Source organism: Phyllostomus hastatus, unplaced genomic scaffold, assembly GCF_019186645.2.
Source record: "Phyllostomus hastatus isolate PE091 unplaced genomic scaffold, TTU_PhHast_1.1 phas_contig_283, whole genome shotgun sequence".
Taxonomy (NCBI): Eukaryota; Metazoa; Chordata; class Mammalia; order Chiroptera; family Phyllostomidae; genus Phyllostomus; species Phyllostomus hastatus.
In genome coordinates, this window is record NW_025333833.1 from 10,879,404 (window position 1) to 10,898,791 (window position 19,388).

The window sequence follows — 19,388 nt, forward strand, 5'->3', positions numbered from 1 at the left end:
AGCAGATACTGTCCTTGGTAAGCTGTCAACTCTTATTGATGAACACCGTAGTCTTTGAACAAAAACCCTATTACCCTTACAGTACGTATTTATAATCTTGGAAATTCCATCTGTCCCAGCAGTTAACTTTAATCTTGTATTCTTCTGCTCTCTTCCTAAACCCAAAACTTCAAACTAGCTGCAGAAATGAGTCTTTTAAACATTTATTCCCCTTGCACACGCATCTGACATTTGAGTAGATAGGACAGTATTTGCTCTACAAATACACTGGCACATAACATGCCAAAGATGCATATGAGATTTTCAAACAAATTATGGAGAGCTCAGAGTCCAACCGGATTGCAAATAAGGACCTATAAGACTCTAAGATGAAAAAACACCAGCTACCTTGGAAATGGTAGACAAGGAAATGATGGCTTCCCTCTCTGTCTCCATCACCCCCTTTCTCCCCCTCACTCCCTCCCTGCCTCCCTCTGACATTTTCTAGAAGAAATGCTGCAGTGTGATGCGCCCATCATCAGAGACATTTCTCAGATGCATCGTGTCAGCACAGTCCCGTTGTTAACACTCCAGGGCTATGTCATGAAATCTCTGGAAGAAAAGTGGTGAGTATTGTTTGGTGAAGGTGGTGAGCCTTTTGGGAGCCACTCATTGGTTCTTCAGAGCCACATGACTCAAGGAGTCTCATAATCCACTCCCGGAGTTTACTGTCACAGCCTCCCTACAAAAGAAGAGCCAGGCACATCCTGAACCCTCTTCCTACCCACCTACCTGCCACACACACACTCTTACACACACACACTGTTGTTTGTTTGCCTGAACAAGGAGCAACCTAGTACAATTGGGAAGGACAGGCTGACATTAGCAAAGGATTGAAACGGTAAGAATATTTTTGAGTATCTCAACGTTATCCAAGTTCCACTTGCTCCAAAGGAGAGGTAGGTTTGCCTTGACTGTTGCTTGGATGTGGCAGACTTTGGCCTTCTTTGACATTCTTGGCCTCCATCTGGCAGGTTTAAAGAATACCAAGACCTGTTCCCAATTTTTCCTCAAGAAGTGCAAGCCAAAGTACGAACTTTGCCCAGGAAGCCCTCGAAGCCGACAGCAACCCAACTACATACGTCCCAGGTCAGTGAGGAAGCCAGTGAAGACAAGACACTGGGGGCCAGAAAATCACTGCCTGGGTGTCGCCCACCATAAAAAAGAGTTTCACTGTTAGCTATTTCAATCACTAAAACAACTACCCTTGGGGTAGGTTTTTGAAACCCCATTTGACAAAGGAGGAATCCGAGTCTCAGAGAAGTTGTTACAGTGGGAATTTAAGGAAGCCCCTCTCTTTACTCTCTTTGTGACAGTTACAGGGACCCATGGAGGTCAAGATGTCAGGGTTTTTAAAATTTTATTTTATTTTATTTTATTTCATTCATTTCTATTCTATTGCATTGCATTGCATTGCATTCCATACTATTCTATTGCTGAAAGCTACTCAAGGTCATGGATTGACCATAAGCCAAATGAGTATGATAATCTTCTCACTGCACCCAAATTAAATTTAATCATCCAGTTTCTATGGCATCATGGAATGAGCTGGTTCCCCACTTACCCAGGTGAGCCCCTTCCTGGATGGGGTGGGGGAGACCCTAACGTGTGTCCGGCAGGCGAGCACCCCCCAGAGAGAGAAGACAAAGGGCAGGACACAGACGGGGAGTATTGCCTCCTTCTTCCAAACTCATCGGTCACCTTACCCAAGTCTTTCTCCCGTTGGAGGAGATAAAAAGGGAAGAAGAGAAGATGGGTTTTTCATTCAGAAAAGTCTTTGTAGGGTTGGAGAAAAAATGCAGAGTATGTCAAATAATCTCTTAAATAACCACTCGCTCAATGTATTATGAGGTTAGTTTGTATCAGAAAAATTCGAGCCCGGCTCTGACCCCAAAGACCACGCACAGGTATGTCTGAGAATAACACCTATGCCCAACTGGCCCAACACTCCAGATATAAACATGGGCTTTCCCAGCCTTCCTCCTTTTCATTTCCTTCACGCATGAATCAACTCCATGTCAAGGTACCAGGAATGAACAGGTAGGACACTGGAAAGAATACTGCACCCAGAACCAGACGCTTTGTTTTAACTTCAGGTCTTTCTGTTCTTCTTAGATAGGTAAGAAAAAAGATATGGAGAAGCCAATGTGTGCATACGCCTACTTTGTGCCGAGCACTGGTTTGGGTTTTCACATATCATCCCTAAGCCTCGCCACAAGCAGGGCAGCTCTGGTTTCTGTCTTACACATGGAGACATGGACACACCAGTTAAATTGACCCAAACTACACAATTAGAGGGAAGCCAGGCTCCATGGTTAAAGTTTTTGATCCTGAATCCACTGGTTTTTGCACTTCACCACTGGCTCTCAGGAGCCATGCTTCTGCTGAGGTTCCCTGTCTGCAGAAGGAGACAACAAACCTAGATCGACCAGATGCTTTCTGGCTCTCAGCATCAGTTTCTCAAGGGGCAAATGAACTGGAGAAGGGTCACTCGATGTCATAAGGAAATGGATGGAGAAACTCATAAAATGAATTTGCATGTGTATGTGCATGTGCATGCGCTATATGAGTGTGTGCATCTAATATTTTTCATTCGTGATTGCTTAGAAATAATTTTATTCATTTCCTTATTTCCTCAACATTTCAAAATCTGCCTGAGCCATTTCTCCCATGTGAGTCATGCTCTTCTCTGTGCACTGTTTCTTCCTGTTTGTAGCTCTCACACCTCCCCTCCTAATCACTGCATCTCAGATCCTCACTGTTGAAAAGCTGTAGTGGAAAGAGCATTGCCTGTGGCCTCAGATACACCTGGATGAAGCTGGAATCTTCCATCCAGCAGCTGCTTAATCTGGGGAAGGTTATAAGCAGTTCTCTGACCTGAGTTTCCTGTGCTTTACATTGGAACTTAGAATTATTCCTTTTAGCCCTGGCTGGGTGGCTTAACTGGTTGGAGCATTTGTCCCATACACCCAAAGGCTCTGGGTTCAATCTCTGGTCAGAGCACGTAGCTAGGCTGAGAGTTCAATCCCCAGTAGGGGCATGTACAGGAGGCAACCATTCAACGCTTCTGTCTCACATTAATGTCTCTCTCTTTCTCTCTCTATCTCCCCCCACTTCCTATCTCTCTAAAATCAATACATATATCTTTGGGTGGGGATTACAAAAAATGATTCCTTTTAAAGCAGGTATTGTGATGATTGCATGTAGCAAATGTCAAGTTCAGGCAAGTAGTTGACTCTCGGTGAACAGCAGCAGTGCTAAAGAATATGTCATGCCCCTCTCTCTTTCCTCAGAAAAAATGCTGGCGAAAAATGGTCAGCTTTATCAAGAGCTTTTGCAAGTACCGCAGATTTATGTCTGATGCCAGCATACGTCCAGAATTTGAAGAATTTCTTCACATGGAAATAAACAACAGCAAGGAAAGTAAGTCATGTCTCTATTTCCTCCCCTTCCCTGTTGACATTTCAGCAGCAGGGCTAGCCCAGGTAACAAACTGCAGGGCTGTGACTCTCTGTCATTCACGCCTGCATCAGCCTGGGATCCAGCAAAGAAGCCCAGGCCTGCCTAGAGAGGGTGGACAATGGCCAGTCCAAAGCAGTGCGAGACCTCACTTTTTTTTTTACCCTCATCTGAGGACACGCTTATTGATTTTAAAGAGAGGGGGAAGGAGGGAGAGAGAGAGGGAGGGAGAGAAACCATGGATGTGAGAGGGAGACATCAACTGGTAGCCTTTCATACCAGCCCTGACTGGGGGACTGAACCCATGACCTTTCGGTTTATGGGATGAGGCTCAGCTGAGTGAGCATCACCAACCAGCTGAGCTACACCAGCCAGGGCAGATCTTTACAAAAGGATTTCCTTATGTTGTTTAGTTGTAGGAGAGACTTATGAAATTATTTCGTTCACTCATTCAGCACACTTTTTGAGGATGTGGCGGGCACTTTGCAGGGTGCCGGTGACACAGTAGTGAACATGCAGCGTAAGGCTGGCTTTTGAGGCACCTCCCATTTTGCGGGAAAGGCAGAGAATAAGAGCCACAGCTGTTGGAGCCAGATTTTCTGGGGGTGAGTCTGGCACTTTGTAACTGAAGGACCTTGTGAAAGTACATCAGTGCCTCAGTTTCCGCATCCGTAGAGTGGAAATAAATGTGCCCGTCTCATAGAGACGTTGTGAAGATTAAGCAAGTTAATATATATATAAAGCCTCTGAGAACTGCTCCTGGCAATAGTAAGTGCTGCAAATGGGTTAGCCAGCACTGTTGCTGTTATGGCATCATTGTGATGAGTGATCCCAGTGATAATAACAGGGAGGCCCTAATTCCGGTAGCCAGCATATGAATGGGTCTTTCTTAAAAAAAAAGAAAAGAAAGTCCACCCTGATGACTTTAGCCCAACTGAGAGGCAATTGTTAAACATTCAGGTATTTTATAAGCCAGTTGACATACCATTTAATGGTTTGAAATCAATCATGGTGGAAGCATTTGCTCTAGAAATTGGCAAATGATACAAATCAGGCCTCCCTCACCCGTATCAGAGGAGATTTATAAACATATCACTCCGTCTAGATTTCTTGGGTGGGTTTAGCACCCTCTTTCCTAAAATCCCTATCATATCAATGTTCACTGTTATTTGGACGGGTTTTTTTCACCTTCCAACTCAAGTCTCACAGATAAGTAGAGACTGTCAGATAGTCAGGAGGGGCCTTATGCTGCTGTGTAACCCTAGGACTAGCACAGGGTCTGGGACCCCACAGGTGCTAGGTGTTCATCGAATGTTGCAGTTACCCTCCCGTCAAAAGGGATCCCATCCGCACTGTAGAGAGCACCATGCCCACATCAATGAACCCTAACCAGATATCCAGAATAAAGGATTTATGGGAGGAATCGAAAATTCTAGAACTGGATTACACAGTTGCTTAAACCCAGCCAGGCAATGAGCTAGTGTATACTTGTCAGATCCAGCCCAAAATTGTTCTCGTCTCAGCCCTGAAGCCCGATGAATGAATTGCTTTGACTATACCTTAGTCGAGAAATTTTCTAAAACAACTGTCTTAGATTTCTGAGACACAACCCAAACCTCCTAGAATTTTCTATGCTCCTCTTTACTCATTCCCATCCCTTTTCTACTCTAGCTTCCTACCCTCTGTGTCTTAATTAACTTGTTTACTCTTCATTTTCTGGCTTTTTCTTAGCACTGCTTTCCCAGTTTACATCCCTGATAAACCTTGAAGAAGCACCACTAGAATCACATCCTCTATTTTGAAGGTCACCTCTGCATATTAATTCCTGCAGAAATGTTAGGGGTTGGCATAACTACGGCATGCTTCTGTCCTACTAGACAAGCACCAGGAAGACACATTTCAATAGACAGCTGATTTGTTTTCCTTGGTGTGGACGGTGTCATAGCATCTGAGCAGTGGGCTTTTCCAGAAGTCCTTCAAATCCAAGCAAAAGGCCAAGCCCGTGGGAGGGAATCACTATTTTGATGGGCCCAAAGGTGGGTCCACAGTTTCCTTTGTTCATTTTAGGTGTGCCCAGATTGGTGGCTTCCCGTGTAAGAGTACCTTGCTCAAGCCAGATTGCTAATTCCTCCCTCTTTCTCCCTCAGATATCTCTCCGCTACCCAAAGACACACCGGGACGCCCACCCCCACACCACCCAAACATCCGGAGTGCAGACGAGAATGGAGACATGCCCCTCGTGAAACGCCGCATATTTGGCCACAGGATTATCACCGTCAACTTTGCCATGAATGATTTATATTTCTTTTCTGAAATTCAGAAGTAAGTCGCTCATCTCGCCTTCGCCCCATGGCTTTCCACACTTAGCACCTCCGGGCCGAGGCAGGGGTGGCCTGGAAGTGGTGCAGTGGCGTTGGAAAAGCTCACCGCATGCTGTCACTGCGTCAGCCTCCAGCGTTCTGTCCCCTGAGCCCCAAAAGCTCTTCTTCATGGTTCCAGAGCTCCCAATATCAAAACACACTTACTCCTACCCAGGACGGGGAACTCGCTTGCTCATTTATTTATTCATACGGTAGAAATCCTCTTCTGTAGCCCCGTTGGACCCATAGTCCTTCGGTTAAAGCAAGGAATTACAGCAACCGTGTGTGTGTGTGTGTGTGTGTGTGTGTGTGTGTGTGTGTGCAGGCATGCCATTAAACAGGTATTTTTAAGTTAAAACATTAATGTACATTCACTCACCTGTCAAACTTTTGATGTAAAGCCAAAGCCATTCTCTTAATTGGGGGTCCACATGTATTTCTTGTACGTGTTAGCCCTGTAATGCTATCTTCTAGTTCCAATTTTTCTCTCGTTCATGTGGGGCGAGAACTTAAAGGTTACTGCAAACCAACTTAATCGTCCTGGATTTTTATACTTGTCTTCGCAATGTTTGAAATTGCCTCGCCCCACCTAACTCAGTAACAGTTTTTGAAAAAGCAACTTGCCTTTATTGGAATGTTCCAAAGCATTCCAACTTGTTTTCACAGAACCAACACACACCTTTATTTTCTTGTTTGTATTTTGTTAGTTTTCATAAATTACGAATTACAGTAACAAGTACAGCAGACAGAAATATCGGGGGAGGAAACATGAAGAACTCCCGGTTAAACGTCTGCTTCAGCGAGCTGGACACACGTGAGCGTGGGCTGAGGCAGGCGCCCCCAGTGCAGACAGCCACCTTGCCGGTGCGTGTCTCGGAAGGTGCAGGACCCTGGCCACTCAGCACTTCAGCTGGGGTGGAGAGCTTTCCTGGGCCCGTCAGTGAGGGACTTAGCTCAGGTCCACAAACACTACGGATAGTTTGATTATTCCTGGCACTGGCTTTAGCACTGGACATATAAAAATGCCAGTTGGACATGCTCTCTATCCTCCAAGATCCCAGTGAAATGGGGATGGCAGAAAAGACACAAAGAAAGGTAGGAAGTGGGGTGCTGGGTGCTCAGGTGTGGTTTCTCGGGAGACAGGTCACCTAAGCTGAATTTTGAAGAGTGAGGAGGGGTTGGTGAGATTTTGTTTTTTAAACGGTGTAAGGAGGGGGCGGGTGGGGAACAGGAAGGAACACCAGTTGGGGTGACGCGCCTCCCACTGCTGCTCCAGTTCTGTCACCGTCGTCGCCACTTTCTCACTGGCTCCGACAAACCGTTCTCCGAACAGCTGCCCGGGGAGCCTTTTAACAATGTCTGCCAGATTAAAGCACTCTCCTGCCTGAAACGAACGTCCCAGCGGCTTCCCTTCCCACCGGAATCAAGGTCCAAACTTCCCCCCACTGTCTACAGGAGCAGGACCAACCTGCATCTCGGAGCTCAACTCCTGCACCTCTGAGGCTCTGTCCTCGGCTCTCCCCGCCCACCGAGCTGGCTTCAGACGACTCTCTCCTTTCTCATTGGTCGTCTCAGCGCCCGCCCCCTTCCCGATTCCATCTGCCTGTTTGTCGTCTTCCAGCCTCTACTGGATATTTCACTCTTCTCCTATTGACTGATGCCTCTTCTCCCCGCTTTGACTGTGAGCTCCTGGACAGCTGGACTTGGTTCACTGCTGCACTCCCTGCTCCTGGAACTGTGCCCTGCACGGAGGAAACCCTTAATAAATGTTTGATGACTGAACACATGAACGGATGTGGGAAGACCTGGTGTTCTACTATTAGGAAGACTTTCAATTGTTAAGCTTTTCATTGGCCTGAGAGAAGTCAGCTGTGTGCATTCATCAAGATAAGGTCTAACTGACAAATAGTTGACAGCTCCTGAAAGAGTATGTTGCTAGGAGACAGAAAGTACAAAGGTCGCTGCCAGGGGCTGGGGGAGGTGGGGAATGGGAATGAGTGGTTCATGGGAATGGATTTTTAGTTTGGGCACATGAAAAAAGTTGTGGAGGTGATGATGGAGAGGATCACACAAGAATGCGGACTTACTGCCGCTGAGCCGTACACTTCCAAACTGGTACATTTTATGTTATGTATACTTTGCGATGGTAAAAACATTTAATAAAAGGAATGTGTTGCTTCAGAGAATGGTGGTAATTGTGAGAGGGTCAACACATACGGGGACAAAAAGAACAGGAGAGCCCTTAGCCCTCGAAGCACTCAGAGACCCAGGATGGGTGAGGAAGGGAGGGTGGGATAAATCAGGGGGTTGGAGGTGGAGAAATACACTTGGAGAAGCACTTAGCATATTATCTGACCTGTGGTAGGCACTCGGTCAGTATTCGCCAATAGATGAATTACGATGGAATGAATGAAGTCACAACCAGCCTGGGATTTGACCCTGTCTTTATCAGGCCAGAAATAGGTCTGGCCTGGCGGCACCAATTAGTCCCTGCTTTCCCAGCAAAGAGCTGACCTCCTCTTGACTGCCTCTTTCAGGTTTAACGATTTGGTGAGTTCAGCTCGTGTGATGCAAGTCAACCGGGCCTACAGCGAGAATGATGTGGCCCTGATGAGGGCGAAACTTACCATCATCTTAAGCCTCTACCTGCATTCAGAGGTCCCTCCAAAGCTAAAGGTAAAGGGGACTTCCACTCCTCTCAGGCACTGTACCAAGGAGCATCTCATGGGGGCTCCCCACTAGAGCCCCCAAAGCTAATTGTCAGGCACCTCCTGAGTCCTGGGTCATCCGGATGTCCTTACCCAAAGCCCCACCAGAAGCTTCTGTGATCTGGGGAGGGGGTGGTCTTAAAGGTTGTGGGGCCTTCCCTGGAGCCCCTGCCAGTGACTGGCTCCCACTCTATGGGTAGGTGAACATCTCGGAGGCCCAGAAGGATTCCATCCTTAATGCCATTTCAGAGGGCCATCTAGATCGGACCGTCTTCCACGGGGCTATCGTGTCTCTCTTCCCCATCATTATGTACTTCTGGAAAAGGTAACTCTCCCCTCTCCCCTCACCAGGTGGGGAAAACACTTGACTTTCTAGAGAGTTTTCCATCTTCCCGTAGCTCTCTCTTCCAGTCTCCATATTCATGGGAACCACGCTGGCGTATTCTTCTCCTCACTGCACTTCCTCCCTGACACGCTCACGCGGAACACAGATTCAGAGGACAGAAGGCCAAGGAAGGCTGGGGATCAGAGCGCCTGGCTCCCAACTCTCCCTGCGTTGGCTTGAAACAAGGATGTTGGTTGGCGTTAGGCACAGGTTCCTCGCCTAAGGGTGACGGTGGGCCACAGCTATTGGGAGCAATTCTGTCCAGGCTGACACAGTTGTGCTCGCGTTCTAGGACCCTCATGGGGGCAGTTAGCCAGAAGAGTTTTGCTCTGTTAGGCCCACATTCCACAACTCCCAGGAGGGGCACAGTTGCTAGGTATTTCTGTTTTCAAGAGGAGCTAGAAATTCAGGTTTTTGTCTTGTCTCCAAATGTGAAAGTAGCAACATGTGACAAGCAACTCAAACCTACAGCATGGTCAGGAAATTGCGAAGGCCACAAGCAAAACCGAAGCAAAGAGAACATCCTCAGGGCGAGTTCCTACCTGTCCTGTCAAGGTGTGGGCTGAGAGACTCACCCACATCCTCCCAGTCGGTCATTCATGCCTGTGGTCCATTGTGGCTCAGGCTCACACCTTCCACGTGATGAATGGCGGTGCCCTGGGTGACAGTGACCACAGGACAACTGGCTGAAAGAGTCCCAGGCCAGGCGATTTGGGATGTTTTAGATTATTACTGTGATTCCAGTTCTAAGGGGGCTTCCTCTCCCATAAATAATAATAATAAGTTAACTTCCTTAATGTAGAAGTGTAAAGGTTGCTTGCCAATCACCAGCCTTTGTTGTTTTAAATCCCTAAGATAAATTATTTGATACAGGGTTGAAAGAAATGAAACAAAAATCGAAGTTTAAGATAACCAACCAGCTGAGTCTTCTAAACACCAGTTGTTACCTAGCACTTAATTCTAGACTTGATTCTACTTCTGCTGACCACAACTAAACAACAATTTGTCCTGACACTTTCCAGAGGACCAGAAGCCCCTGGGAAAGATATGCTCCCCCTGGCTAGAGTCAGCCAGGGCCCATCCCTGTCTAGGGGTGCTTCCGGGAGGCTTTGGATGCTAATCCTCATGCAACTGGTTCTCTACTCGCTTTCCTGCGTCCTTATGGAGAGTTTTATATTGTGCACACTGTGTCCACCTCTGTTATCTCAGACGAACCTCCCAACAACCCTCTGAGGTGGGTGGTGCCAAGTATGATTATCCCTATTTTATAGATGAGGGAACTGAGGTTCAGAGTGGTTAAGGGGCATGCCTAGGTAAGTGGCACCACTTGGTAAGTGGATTACAAAACAGGTCTCTCGGTCTCTCTTACACCCTACGGAAGGCATCTGTGGCATAGTGGGAGGTCCGTGACAGCAGGGAGACCCACTTAGCAGGTGGAACCAGAGAAACCAACATGGTTGGGTAAGGGTATGCCTTGGGGAGGAGGAAAGAGGCCAGCAGTAAAGACCACCAGAGCCAAGGCAGAATAGAAAATAAAGCCAAGAGGAGCCTCCCAGGGGTCCAACCAATCTGAGAGCAGACTGAGGGAGAGCACGGGGTTGGTGGCCGAGGAGGAAGAGATGGAGAGCGTGGTGCGGATCTCGGGGGTGCGGCAGTTGGCAGGTTGGAGTGAGTTTGTGCCTCTAAGTTCGTGCGGGGAGCCAGGTTTCACCCAGGGAAGGGACTGTTGGGAAGGTGAGGGGGTCAAGGCCCTCAGTAAGGGACAGGATGGAAGCCAGGGGTGGTTGGGTCGGAGGAAGGCCAGTCAGATGCTCTGGCTGCAACAGGTTGGGCTGGCTGGGGACCTCAAGAGTCTGGGCTCAAGCGCGCACAGCAGGGGGCGCGCGGCAGATTCTTCACAGGCCCCATTCGCTGGTGGCCCAGGAGGAAGCCCGCACGCCCTGCCCATCCCGGGATCTGGCTGGAGCCAGGCAGGGCCCCTCTTTCGCCTGCGGGACGCCCAGCTCCCCGGCTCCCCGCGCTCTGTGTTGCAGGCCCCTCGCTGGTAGCTTTCTCCCTGTGACCGGAAGCCATTCTTCTCACAGGTTTTGTGTCTGGAGGGCAGTCCGCTCTTACTTGCAGCACAAGGGGATGGTGTTCAAGGACGGAAAAGCTGCTCCCAAGGGACTGTACAAGTTCCCTCCGTGCAGCGGAGGTAAGCTCCGCCGTGACCCACAGCCCCGTTCTCTAGCCAACGGGACTTGCGAAGGGAAGGCGTGGGTTCCGAGCGCCAGCCATGGGGCTCTCGGGGGGCCGGCCGTTTGCGGGCGGGCGGGCGGGCGGGCGGGCAGGCAGGGCATCTCGGTTACTGGGCCCTCGGAGAAGCATTAAAGCCTATTTTGCCTGTGGCTCACAGTGCCAGCAAAAAGGTGCCCCCACCCCATAGGCATCTCCCCAGGGTACCTCTGGGCACGCGGGTCACAGTCTCTGGTGGGGGGCCCTGCCCTACCCGTTTAAGAAGCCCCCACTCCAACTAGCTCCACAAAGCCCACCCTTTGAATAGCATCCATGTTATACTGTTAAGTGAAAAAATCAAAAAGTGGATGTAGGGTATGATTTTACTCTGGTAAATATGTACCCTCGCATGTGGATCTTTATGCAGAGCTGTACTTCTGTGAAAGCGTGGGGGGCAGACTTAGAAACATAGAGCATTAACAGGATTATCTCCGGGTGATGTGATTTTGAGAGATGTGTTATCAACTATATGGTTAATCATATATTATCAATGTATATTATTTACATTATATGTTACACATTTTCAAACACATTGTGTATGAAGACACACGTACGTATGTTTTCTTTGCACAGAGCGGTCACACCCAGTCCCTTCCCCAATGCCTGCACGGAGATCAGTACTTCAGCAAAGGGGAATTCTTTTTCAATTTTTAAAAATAGTTTATTTTATTGTATTTATTTTTAAGGGGGACAAAAGGGAGTTTTAGAGGGAGGGAGGCCGAGGCTGGGTGTCTCGGCGGTGGGAAGTTCCGGGAACCAAGGAGAACAGCTCTGTGCCCCCGGGAACAACCCCAGCGTCAGAACGAAATGCGGGCAAAGGGCGAGAGTTTTGAAAGCAGCAGCCAGCTGCCCCGCGATGGAGCGGAGCACTCGGCCCAGGCTCTTGTCCTTCTCCCCAGATGCCCACCCCCTGCCCCCCCCCCACTCCAGCCCCCCCCCCACAAACAAGCATGCCACCCCGTTCTTTGGGGCTCTGGAGACCTAAATCCATCTCTGGGAAGCAATGGAGCCCGGCTCCTACCCCTCGAACTTTCGAGAGGGTCCTCGCCTCAGTAGGAAACAAATCAAACCCCACCCCCCCCCACCCCCGGTTGCAGCCATTCCTATGGTCCAGGAATGTGGCTTCTTAACCTTGTCTCTGCCCTGGGAAATGTCCCATCAGCAGACAGGAATTAGTCATCTTTTCACCAGTGTCCCTGCAGGTGCAAGTGCTGGCTGAGGATGAGAGTTGGGGACAGGCACAGAGGAGAGGAACCACAGGAAGAGGGAACGGAGAGGGAGGTGGGCAGGCAGGGCGGGCAAATGACACTCACTCCAGGGAGCAAGAAGATGCCCCCAGCGGCAGCAAAAGAGCCCCTAGCCCCTGCTCTAAAGGCTTTTAATGCTCCCCCCCTTCTCTCCCCAGGAGAATACACCACCTTAAGATTCTCCTTGCTCAAAGGTTTTGAATGGGTGCGGATTCAGCAGCGAGACGTAGTGGCAAGTTCAGCCCAGAACTGTAAGTTGGACTTGGAATCTCACTGATACCAAAAGTCCACTACTCAATGACAGGGTGACCCTAAGGCCAACTCGGCCAGTCTCCTTATTGGCCAGGAGGAGACTGAAATCCCCAAAATATGAAGTGACTTGCTCAGGATCACACAGCCCATGAGTGGCAGGGACAGGGTGAGAAGCGGATTTCCTGACTGTCCTTCCAGGGTCCTGTGGCCCGCCCTCGTTAGAATAATCGTATCTTCTTGAGTCTGTTACAGCCCCTTGAAGGTGGGTAACTCAAGCTTCTGGGTATTGCTGCAGGCTCGTCTGCCCATTTCCTGGCATGGCGTGTCATCTCTATTAAGAGACAATCACGACATCCCAGCTGTGACTTTCCCCTCCCACTGAGAGCACCTGCTGCTTCAATGGGACCTTCGTCTCATACCTCTGCTTCCTGGAGGCTCCTGCTAGACACCATCTCATCCCTGTAATAAACACTCTGGTCCTACCCTCCCATCAGGGGGCCATGTTACATCCTTTTTCTTCCCCCCTTCAGCCACTGGGAGTCAGTCCCACTCCAAAACACAAAAGCTGCATTGGTTTCCCCCTGGTCTCTCCCAACAAAACTTTCTGTCCATTGTCAGCTCCCATTTCCACGTTGGAGATTCTGCTGCTCTGCAATGCCAGCCTGCCTGGCCTCCCCATTTGCATGTGTAATCTTACTGCTCCATGCAGTGGCCATTAGGGAACACTGCCCTTGATCCATAGGGTGGAAAGAGCCCTAAAGTTGGGTATTTCTAGGGCTCATCTGGCCTCATCTCCTTATTTTACTTCCCTGAGTCAGCAGGTTGACATCATGACCTGGGCATCCAGACAAAATCTTTCCTAGGACAAAAAATATATATATTGCAGCCTCCAGCCCAGGTCCTCTGATGGTCTCTGGAGCATTGCTGCTTCTCCTTCATTTTCCCAGCCCCTCTGCCAGCAGCGGTCCCGGGACAGCCTCCCGGGTGGGAGGGCTTCCAGGGAGTCTGTGCCCCGAGTTCTGATGTAGTTTTTTTCTGTGTATTTGTCTTCAGCTTCATCGAGCAACCTGACCCAGCCAAAAACAGCCCTCTCCACATTGCAAGTGGGTTCTGCCCAAGGGTAGGCATGCGCCGGAAGTTCTCTTCTCTAGGGCTGAGCCCTTTTGTCCACGTGCATGATGGGAGATGGGGGAAGAAACTTCCCAGAGACCTAGCTCCACCTCCTGACACTCCTTGGCCTATAGAAGCAAGACGTTGAGCTTGCTGCTCCCAGAGAGGCCCGTGGTGTCCTCACCCACCTCCATTAGGACAGCCACTTTAGGGAATTGCAGGCCCTAACCCTTCTTCCTCCAGTGGAACACCACTGCTGGAGGAGCAGTGTCCCAGATGGCCTTTTACTGCTGGCTTCCCCAGCACTCCAGCCTCTGGGGTAACGGGCCTAAGGTGGGGAGGAGAAAGGAGCTGTTCTTGTGCTTGGCAGGGTGTTGATGATACGAACGGAAGGGATTCGAGCTTGTCACAATCTTATTCAGCCTCACTTCTGCAAAAGCATCGAAGTGGGACTGGTGCTTTTTGAAGTGAGGGCTCTGGGAGAATCCCCAGGGGATCATAGAAACAGCCAAAGAGCTGTTTTAAGGTCAAGGTTACAGAAGCAGGCTCTATGAGTGGTAGGCCTTGTCTCCTCACCAGCTCTCCCACCTTCTCAGACCTGCTGCAAGTCCAACAGGGGTTTGGTGCTTGCCCACTGTCAATGGCCAGTGCTGGGGCCTGGAAGACAAGCCAGGTGCATTGGAGCCCTTTGCTCAGACAGGCAATGCCTGTCTTCACAGGTTACCAGCTCGTGGGGAGGAAGGTGAGAATAAGAATAGGAGACGCCCTGTCCTGAAGGCTGGAGACGCCCTGTCCTGAAGGCTAAGGGTTTTGGTTTAGGCTGTTGCCATTCCTAAAGGGAGTGGCGGCCACAAACTGGCAGAGAATACAACACCTCATCACCATTGTGTGAACCGGCCCTTCTCTCTTCCTTCAGACAAAAGTTTCCCGGCCCCAAAAGGGAGAAGAAATAATCTAGTCAGGGCCCCCACAGAGGCAATGATGTCTCGGAAGCCTCCTGACACTGACGGAACCTCTTCTGGTCGGAAATGCAATGCCCTGGCACCAGCCCAAACAGACCAATGGGGTGACCGCCCGGACATGACAGGACTGGATCACAGAGGGCGAGACGTGGGCAGAGAGCAGAAGCAGAAGCACCTGTGCCCTCGCTGATCCTGAAGTCCTGGCAGGTGGTCTTTCCACAGTGGACATGTGGCCGAGCCCTACTCTTGCGGGCAGGAGACCGGGGTGTTGGTCTCACTCTGCAGCAGCATGGCCTCGACAATCCCTGACTCCGGGCTGGTGAAGAACCCTGACACAGACGTGTGGACCTGGCATGAAACACCCGGGGGAGTGCTGGTTTTATCAGCAGTGACAGGTGGGGTGTTTTAATGCCAGGATCTCCCATGTAGACAACGACTCCCACCCGTTGTCTCAGCGAACACTCAGAACCCCATGAGTAACCACGTCCCAAGTCACGAATGTTCATACAGCTGAAGAAACTGACCCTCACAGGAGGAAGTGGTTTTCCTGTGATCACTGAGTGGCAAACGCAGAGTCTGGACTAGAACATCCGCTTCTGATTCTTGGGCTGCCCCGCATTCTGCGGTCGCCATCTCTGCAACTGTTCACGCAAGAAGAAATCATTCTTCCCTGGAGTTCTGTTCATTTGCCAATTACTAGATAAAGAGACTTTTTGGAAAAATTCTGACCTGAAGGCCTAACTTATTCTCATAGTTTAGAGTGACTGGGCCCATTTTTCTGTCCTTTCAGGAAAATCGGGGGGAAACGATAGAGTGTCGTCAGCGAGCTCCCTACCTGAGCTGACGGAGGGGCGGTCAGCGCACTGACTGCACCGGCCGCAGGACGGGGAAAAGCTGGAGAGCGTATTGGGGAACCCTGTCCCACTTCCAACCAATGTTCCCTGCTGTGCTGATGTCCTTTATTTCCCAGGCTTCTCCCAAGGACGAAAAGTGGTGTGACAGGACAGAGATCACAGACAGAGATTGGGACCAGCTGGGTGCACCTATGGGAGCGACAGGTCAGGAAGACCATGGGAGACCTGGCTGGAGACCACACGGTACTTAGTAGGACCACCCTAAACAGAAACACGTCCTGATCTGCGATCAGCTGTCTTGCTGATCGCTCCCTTCGGTTTCCTACACCATCTCACCTCAGCAATCCCAGGTCTAGCATGTTCTAACGCGAGATTTAGACGAGTGTCTCAGAACCAGTCACCTCTCAAAGGCAGACAGGAAACATAAGAGAGAAAAGTAAAGCATGAGAGAAAGCGGAGTGGTCGAGTGTGGGGAACCGGAGAACACATCGCACAGGGGAAAGGGGCAGCTTACTTAGGGAAAAAAAGAAAGAAAAGAGAAGAAAGGAGGGAGGGAGGGGAAGGTGGATGGGAAAAGGAAGAAGAAAGAAGAATGAGAGGTTTAAAATATTTGTAATGCTATGCAGGTCAAGCAAAACTTGCAATCTTTGCTTTAAGCTTTTTCTTTCCCCTTGAAATTATATCTGGGTGTTGGGTTGACCCTAGACAGAAAACACAGGAGGGGGAAGAAAAGCCCCAACAATGGGCCCGTAGAGGCCACAGACATGTAAAGAAAAGGCTATGGAAGGGGCAAAGGAGGCTGGCCTAATCTGGCCCTCTGTTACTTTTTAGTTGGTGCCGTAAACAACTACCAGCATCTCAGTGGCTTTAAACGACACAGAAGGGCTGTCGGGCGGTGTTGTAGGTCAGACGTCTGGCCTGGGGTGCGTGGGGCTAATGTTGTTGGCGCAACTGTGCTCCTTTCAGGAGGCTCTAGGGGTGGGTCCCTTTCCTTGCTCAGCAGGTGGTTGGCAGGATTCAGTCTTCGGTTACAGCACTGAGGCCAGTGTCCTCACCGGCCATCAGCTTTTCTTTGCCTGATTGGAAAACACCGCCAACTCCTTAGTGGCACATACAAGCCCATGGACAGTCTGACACCAGTCTAGGCTTCCAGGCTCCTCTCTCGCCTCTCCCACTCATGCACCCCATCCTCCCACAACGCCACCATCTAAAATGCCCTGCCCTTTGTTCTCCACCTGGTGACAAGAGACATCTCAGAGGTGACACCTCCCAGTTGTCTCCTCTCTCCTCTCACCATCTTTGTCTCTGCCATATGCTTTTTCCCCCTCTTTGGACACACCTGTTTGTGTATGTGGATCACCTACCAGAGCCTAAGCTTCGGTGGGGCAGAGAGCACATCCTAGCTTTCTCTGCGCCTCCATCACGGGCCGCAGTGCCCTGCAGGTGAGGGCTGTCCCATCACTACGCAGTGACGGCGCGAGTAAATGACCTGTGCTAGGTGCAGGGGGTGTGGTGGAGGAAACATAATTCGCAGTTAATGTCTGTCCGTGGTGCTGACTTCACAGCCAGTGAAAGAATTTTGCTTGCCAGAAAATCAAGTCAGTAGTCAATGGCAGTTGTGACTGGCACAATAAAGAAGAAATATCAAATTGTCTTTATGAATTTGTTGTTGTTGTTGTTGTTGTTCCAGTCTTTCTTGATGCCTGAAGAACTTTCTGGTCTTTTTTTTTTTTTAAGGAAGCTCACACAACCCATTCAGACACAAGAGTGACAGAAAGAGGCAGAGGAAAAGAAAACAAAAGAGACTGAGCGGGACGTGCCTTCCCCCACTGAGGAGCCTTTTCTGTTCCGTGTGACAGGGAGCGACGTGAAATCTCCCCTCTTCCTACAGAAGTACAAAAAGACATCTGTCCCTCATGTTGAGCACCTCCAACCGATCCAAGTGTCACCTCACAGAAGGGCAGCACATGCAGCACCTTGGGCACCCGTCCCCACCCGCACACCTCAGCCAGGGCTGCAGAGCACTAACCAGAATAAAGAGTGTCCACACGCACAATCTGTGGGCCTCCCATCCTCTTCTTAAAGATAAGGACACAAGAAGCACTATGTTGCTCCCCAGAGGAGCCTAAAAGTCATTTCCAATTTAAGAGATTATCAGAAATATTACTTCCTATTCTGGATCAAGACCAAGGGCCAGACCTGGCCTGGTGGCTCAGTTAGTTGGAGCATTATCCCCTACACCAAAAGGTTGAGGGTTCGATTCCCAGTCGGGGCACAGACCTAGGGTGCATGCTTGATCTCCAGTCAAGGTGAATGTGGGAGGCAGCTGATCAGTGTTCTTTCCCACACTGATGTTTTTGTTTCTCTCTCCCCTACCTGCTCTAAAATCAATAAACACATCCTCAGGTGAGTATTCAAAAAACAAAAAACAAAACCAACCTGCCCTGATCAACAGAGTCCAGGCCAGGAGGCCCTGCTGCCTTCCCTTCAGAGCCAAGTTTTCCGTGAGGTGGGTTGGTGTTAAATCCCATCCTCACTCCCTAGTAACGTGCGATCTGATCGTCAGAGAATTAGTTAACCTCCCTGAGTCCAAACCCCTTTGTGTCTCAAATGGGGATGAAACTATCAGCCTCACAGGGTTGTTTGGAGACCCAAGAGATGCCACAGGCCAAGTGCACAGCGTGGGCACAGGCAGAGTTGGGGGCAGGGACACCTGTCACTACCTTTCTTTCCACCTTTTCCCTGAACTTCCCACAACATGAAGGAAGCGCTAGACTGGTTGTGGGAGAGTGGAACAGTTAATTTGGGAGGAAATTCTGATTGTGTTTCCTCCAACAAGACGCGTGATTCATGGGGGTGGGGCGGGGTGGGGAGTGCCCAGGACACCCACTGATCTAGTTCATTCCTCGTGTCTACATAGTCTTTGGAAGAGTTACATGTTTACAATTCATAGGAGGTGAAAAAGTTTCCTCCTGTGCCATCATGAGCACTCCCTGAGCAGATGCTTTCAAGTGTTTGTGACCCCTTACTGAGCACTGACTGCATGGCCGAAAAGGGGAGGAACTGTGAGGCTTGTTTTACAGGCTACAGGCTGGCCAAGGGAGGTACAGACAGGTCAGGTCACTCCTTGCTTCCTGCTCGCGTGGTTTCTGAGAGAAGTCAAACATAATTCTGATCTGTACTCCTCTATAGGTAAGGCATTTATTCCTCTGGCTTCTTTCAAGATTTTTTTCTTTATCCTTTCTTTTACTGTTTAAAAATATTTTGATTTTGATTTTTGATTTTAGAGAGAGGGGAAAGGAGGGAGAAGTAGAGGAGAGAAACATCAGCGTGAGAGAGAAACATTGATTGACTGCTTTCTGTACACAACCCACCTGGGGACTGAAACTGCCACCCTGGCATGAGCCCTGACCGGGAATCGAACCGGTGTCCTTTCGGTTTGTGGGGCATCACCCAACAGAGCCACACCAGCAGGGACTTTTATCTTTGATATTCTGCAGTTTGAGGATGATGTGGCAGTTACTTTTCTTGGTGGTCTCTAAGCACCCTGACCTGTGGTTTGGTGTCAAGCATTAATTTGAGGACATTTTCAGTCATTATTGCTTTAAATGTTTCTTTTCTTCCTTTCTTTCTGGTTTTCACAATAATTAATAACCTTCCGAAATAGAATTCCTGAGGCCACGTGGTTTCCCTGTTGAATTCTACCCGACATACCAGTTCTCTACGATCTCTGTCAGG

The 19,388-nt window shown here is 49.5% G+C and overlaps 1 protein-coding gene across 1 annotated transcript in view; it reads left to right on the forward strand.

The window, feature by feature from the left end:
- The window catches only part of RGSL1 (regulator of G protein signaling like 1), a 53,951-nt gene extending 40,103 nt beyond the window's left edge, over nucleotides 1-13,848 (forward strand). Inside the window, exons 13-21 of the mRNA XM_045838367.1 lie at nucleotides 488-605; nucleotides 1,014-1,128; nucleotides 3,333-3,462; nucleotides 5,646-5,820; nucleotides 8,396-8,534; nucleotides 8,767-8,891; nucleotides 11,036-11,145; nucleotides 12,631-12,723; nucleotides 13,778-13,848. Coding sequence (XP_045694323.1) covers nucleotides 488-605; nucleotides 1,014-1,128; nucleotides 3,333-3,462; nucleotides 5,646-5,820; nucleotides 8,396-8,534; nucleotides 8,767-8,891; nucleotides 11,036-11,145; nucleotides 12,631-12,723; nucleotides 13,778-13,848 — 1,076 coding nt within the window. The remainder of the gene's footprint in view (nucleotides 1-487; nucleotides 606-1,013; nucleotides 1,129-3,332; nucleotides 3,463-5,645; nucleotides 5,821-8,395; nucleotides 8,535-8,766; nucleotides 8,892-11,035; nucleotides 11,146-12,630; nucleotides 12,724-13,777) is intronic.
- Nucleotides 13,849-19,388: the final 5,540 nt, after the last annotated feature.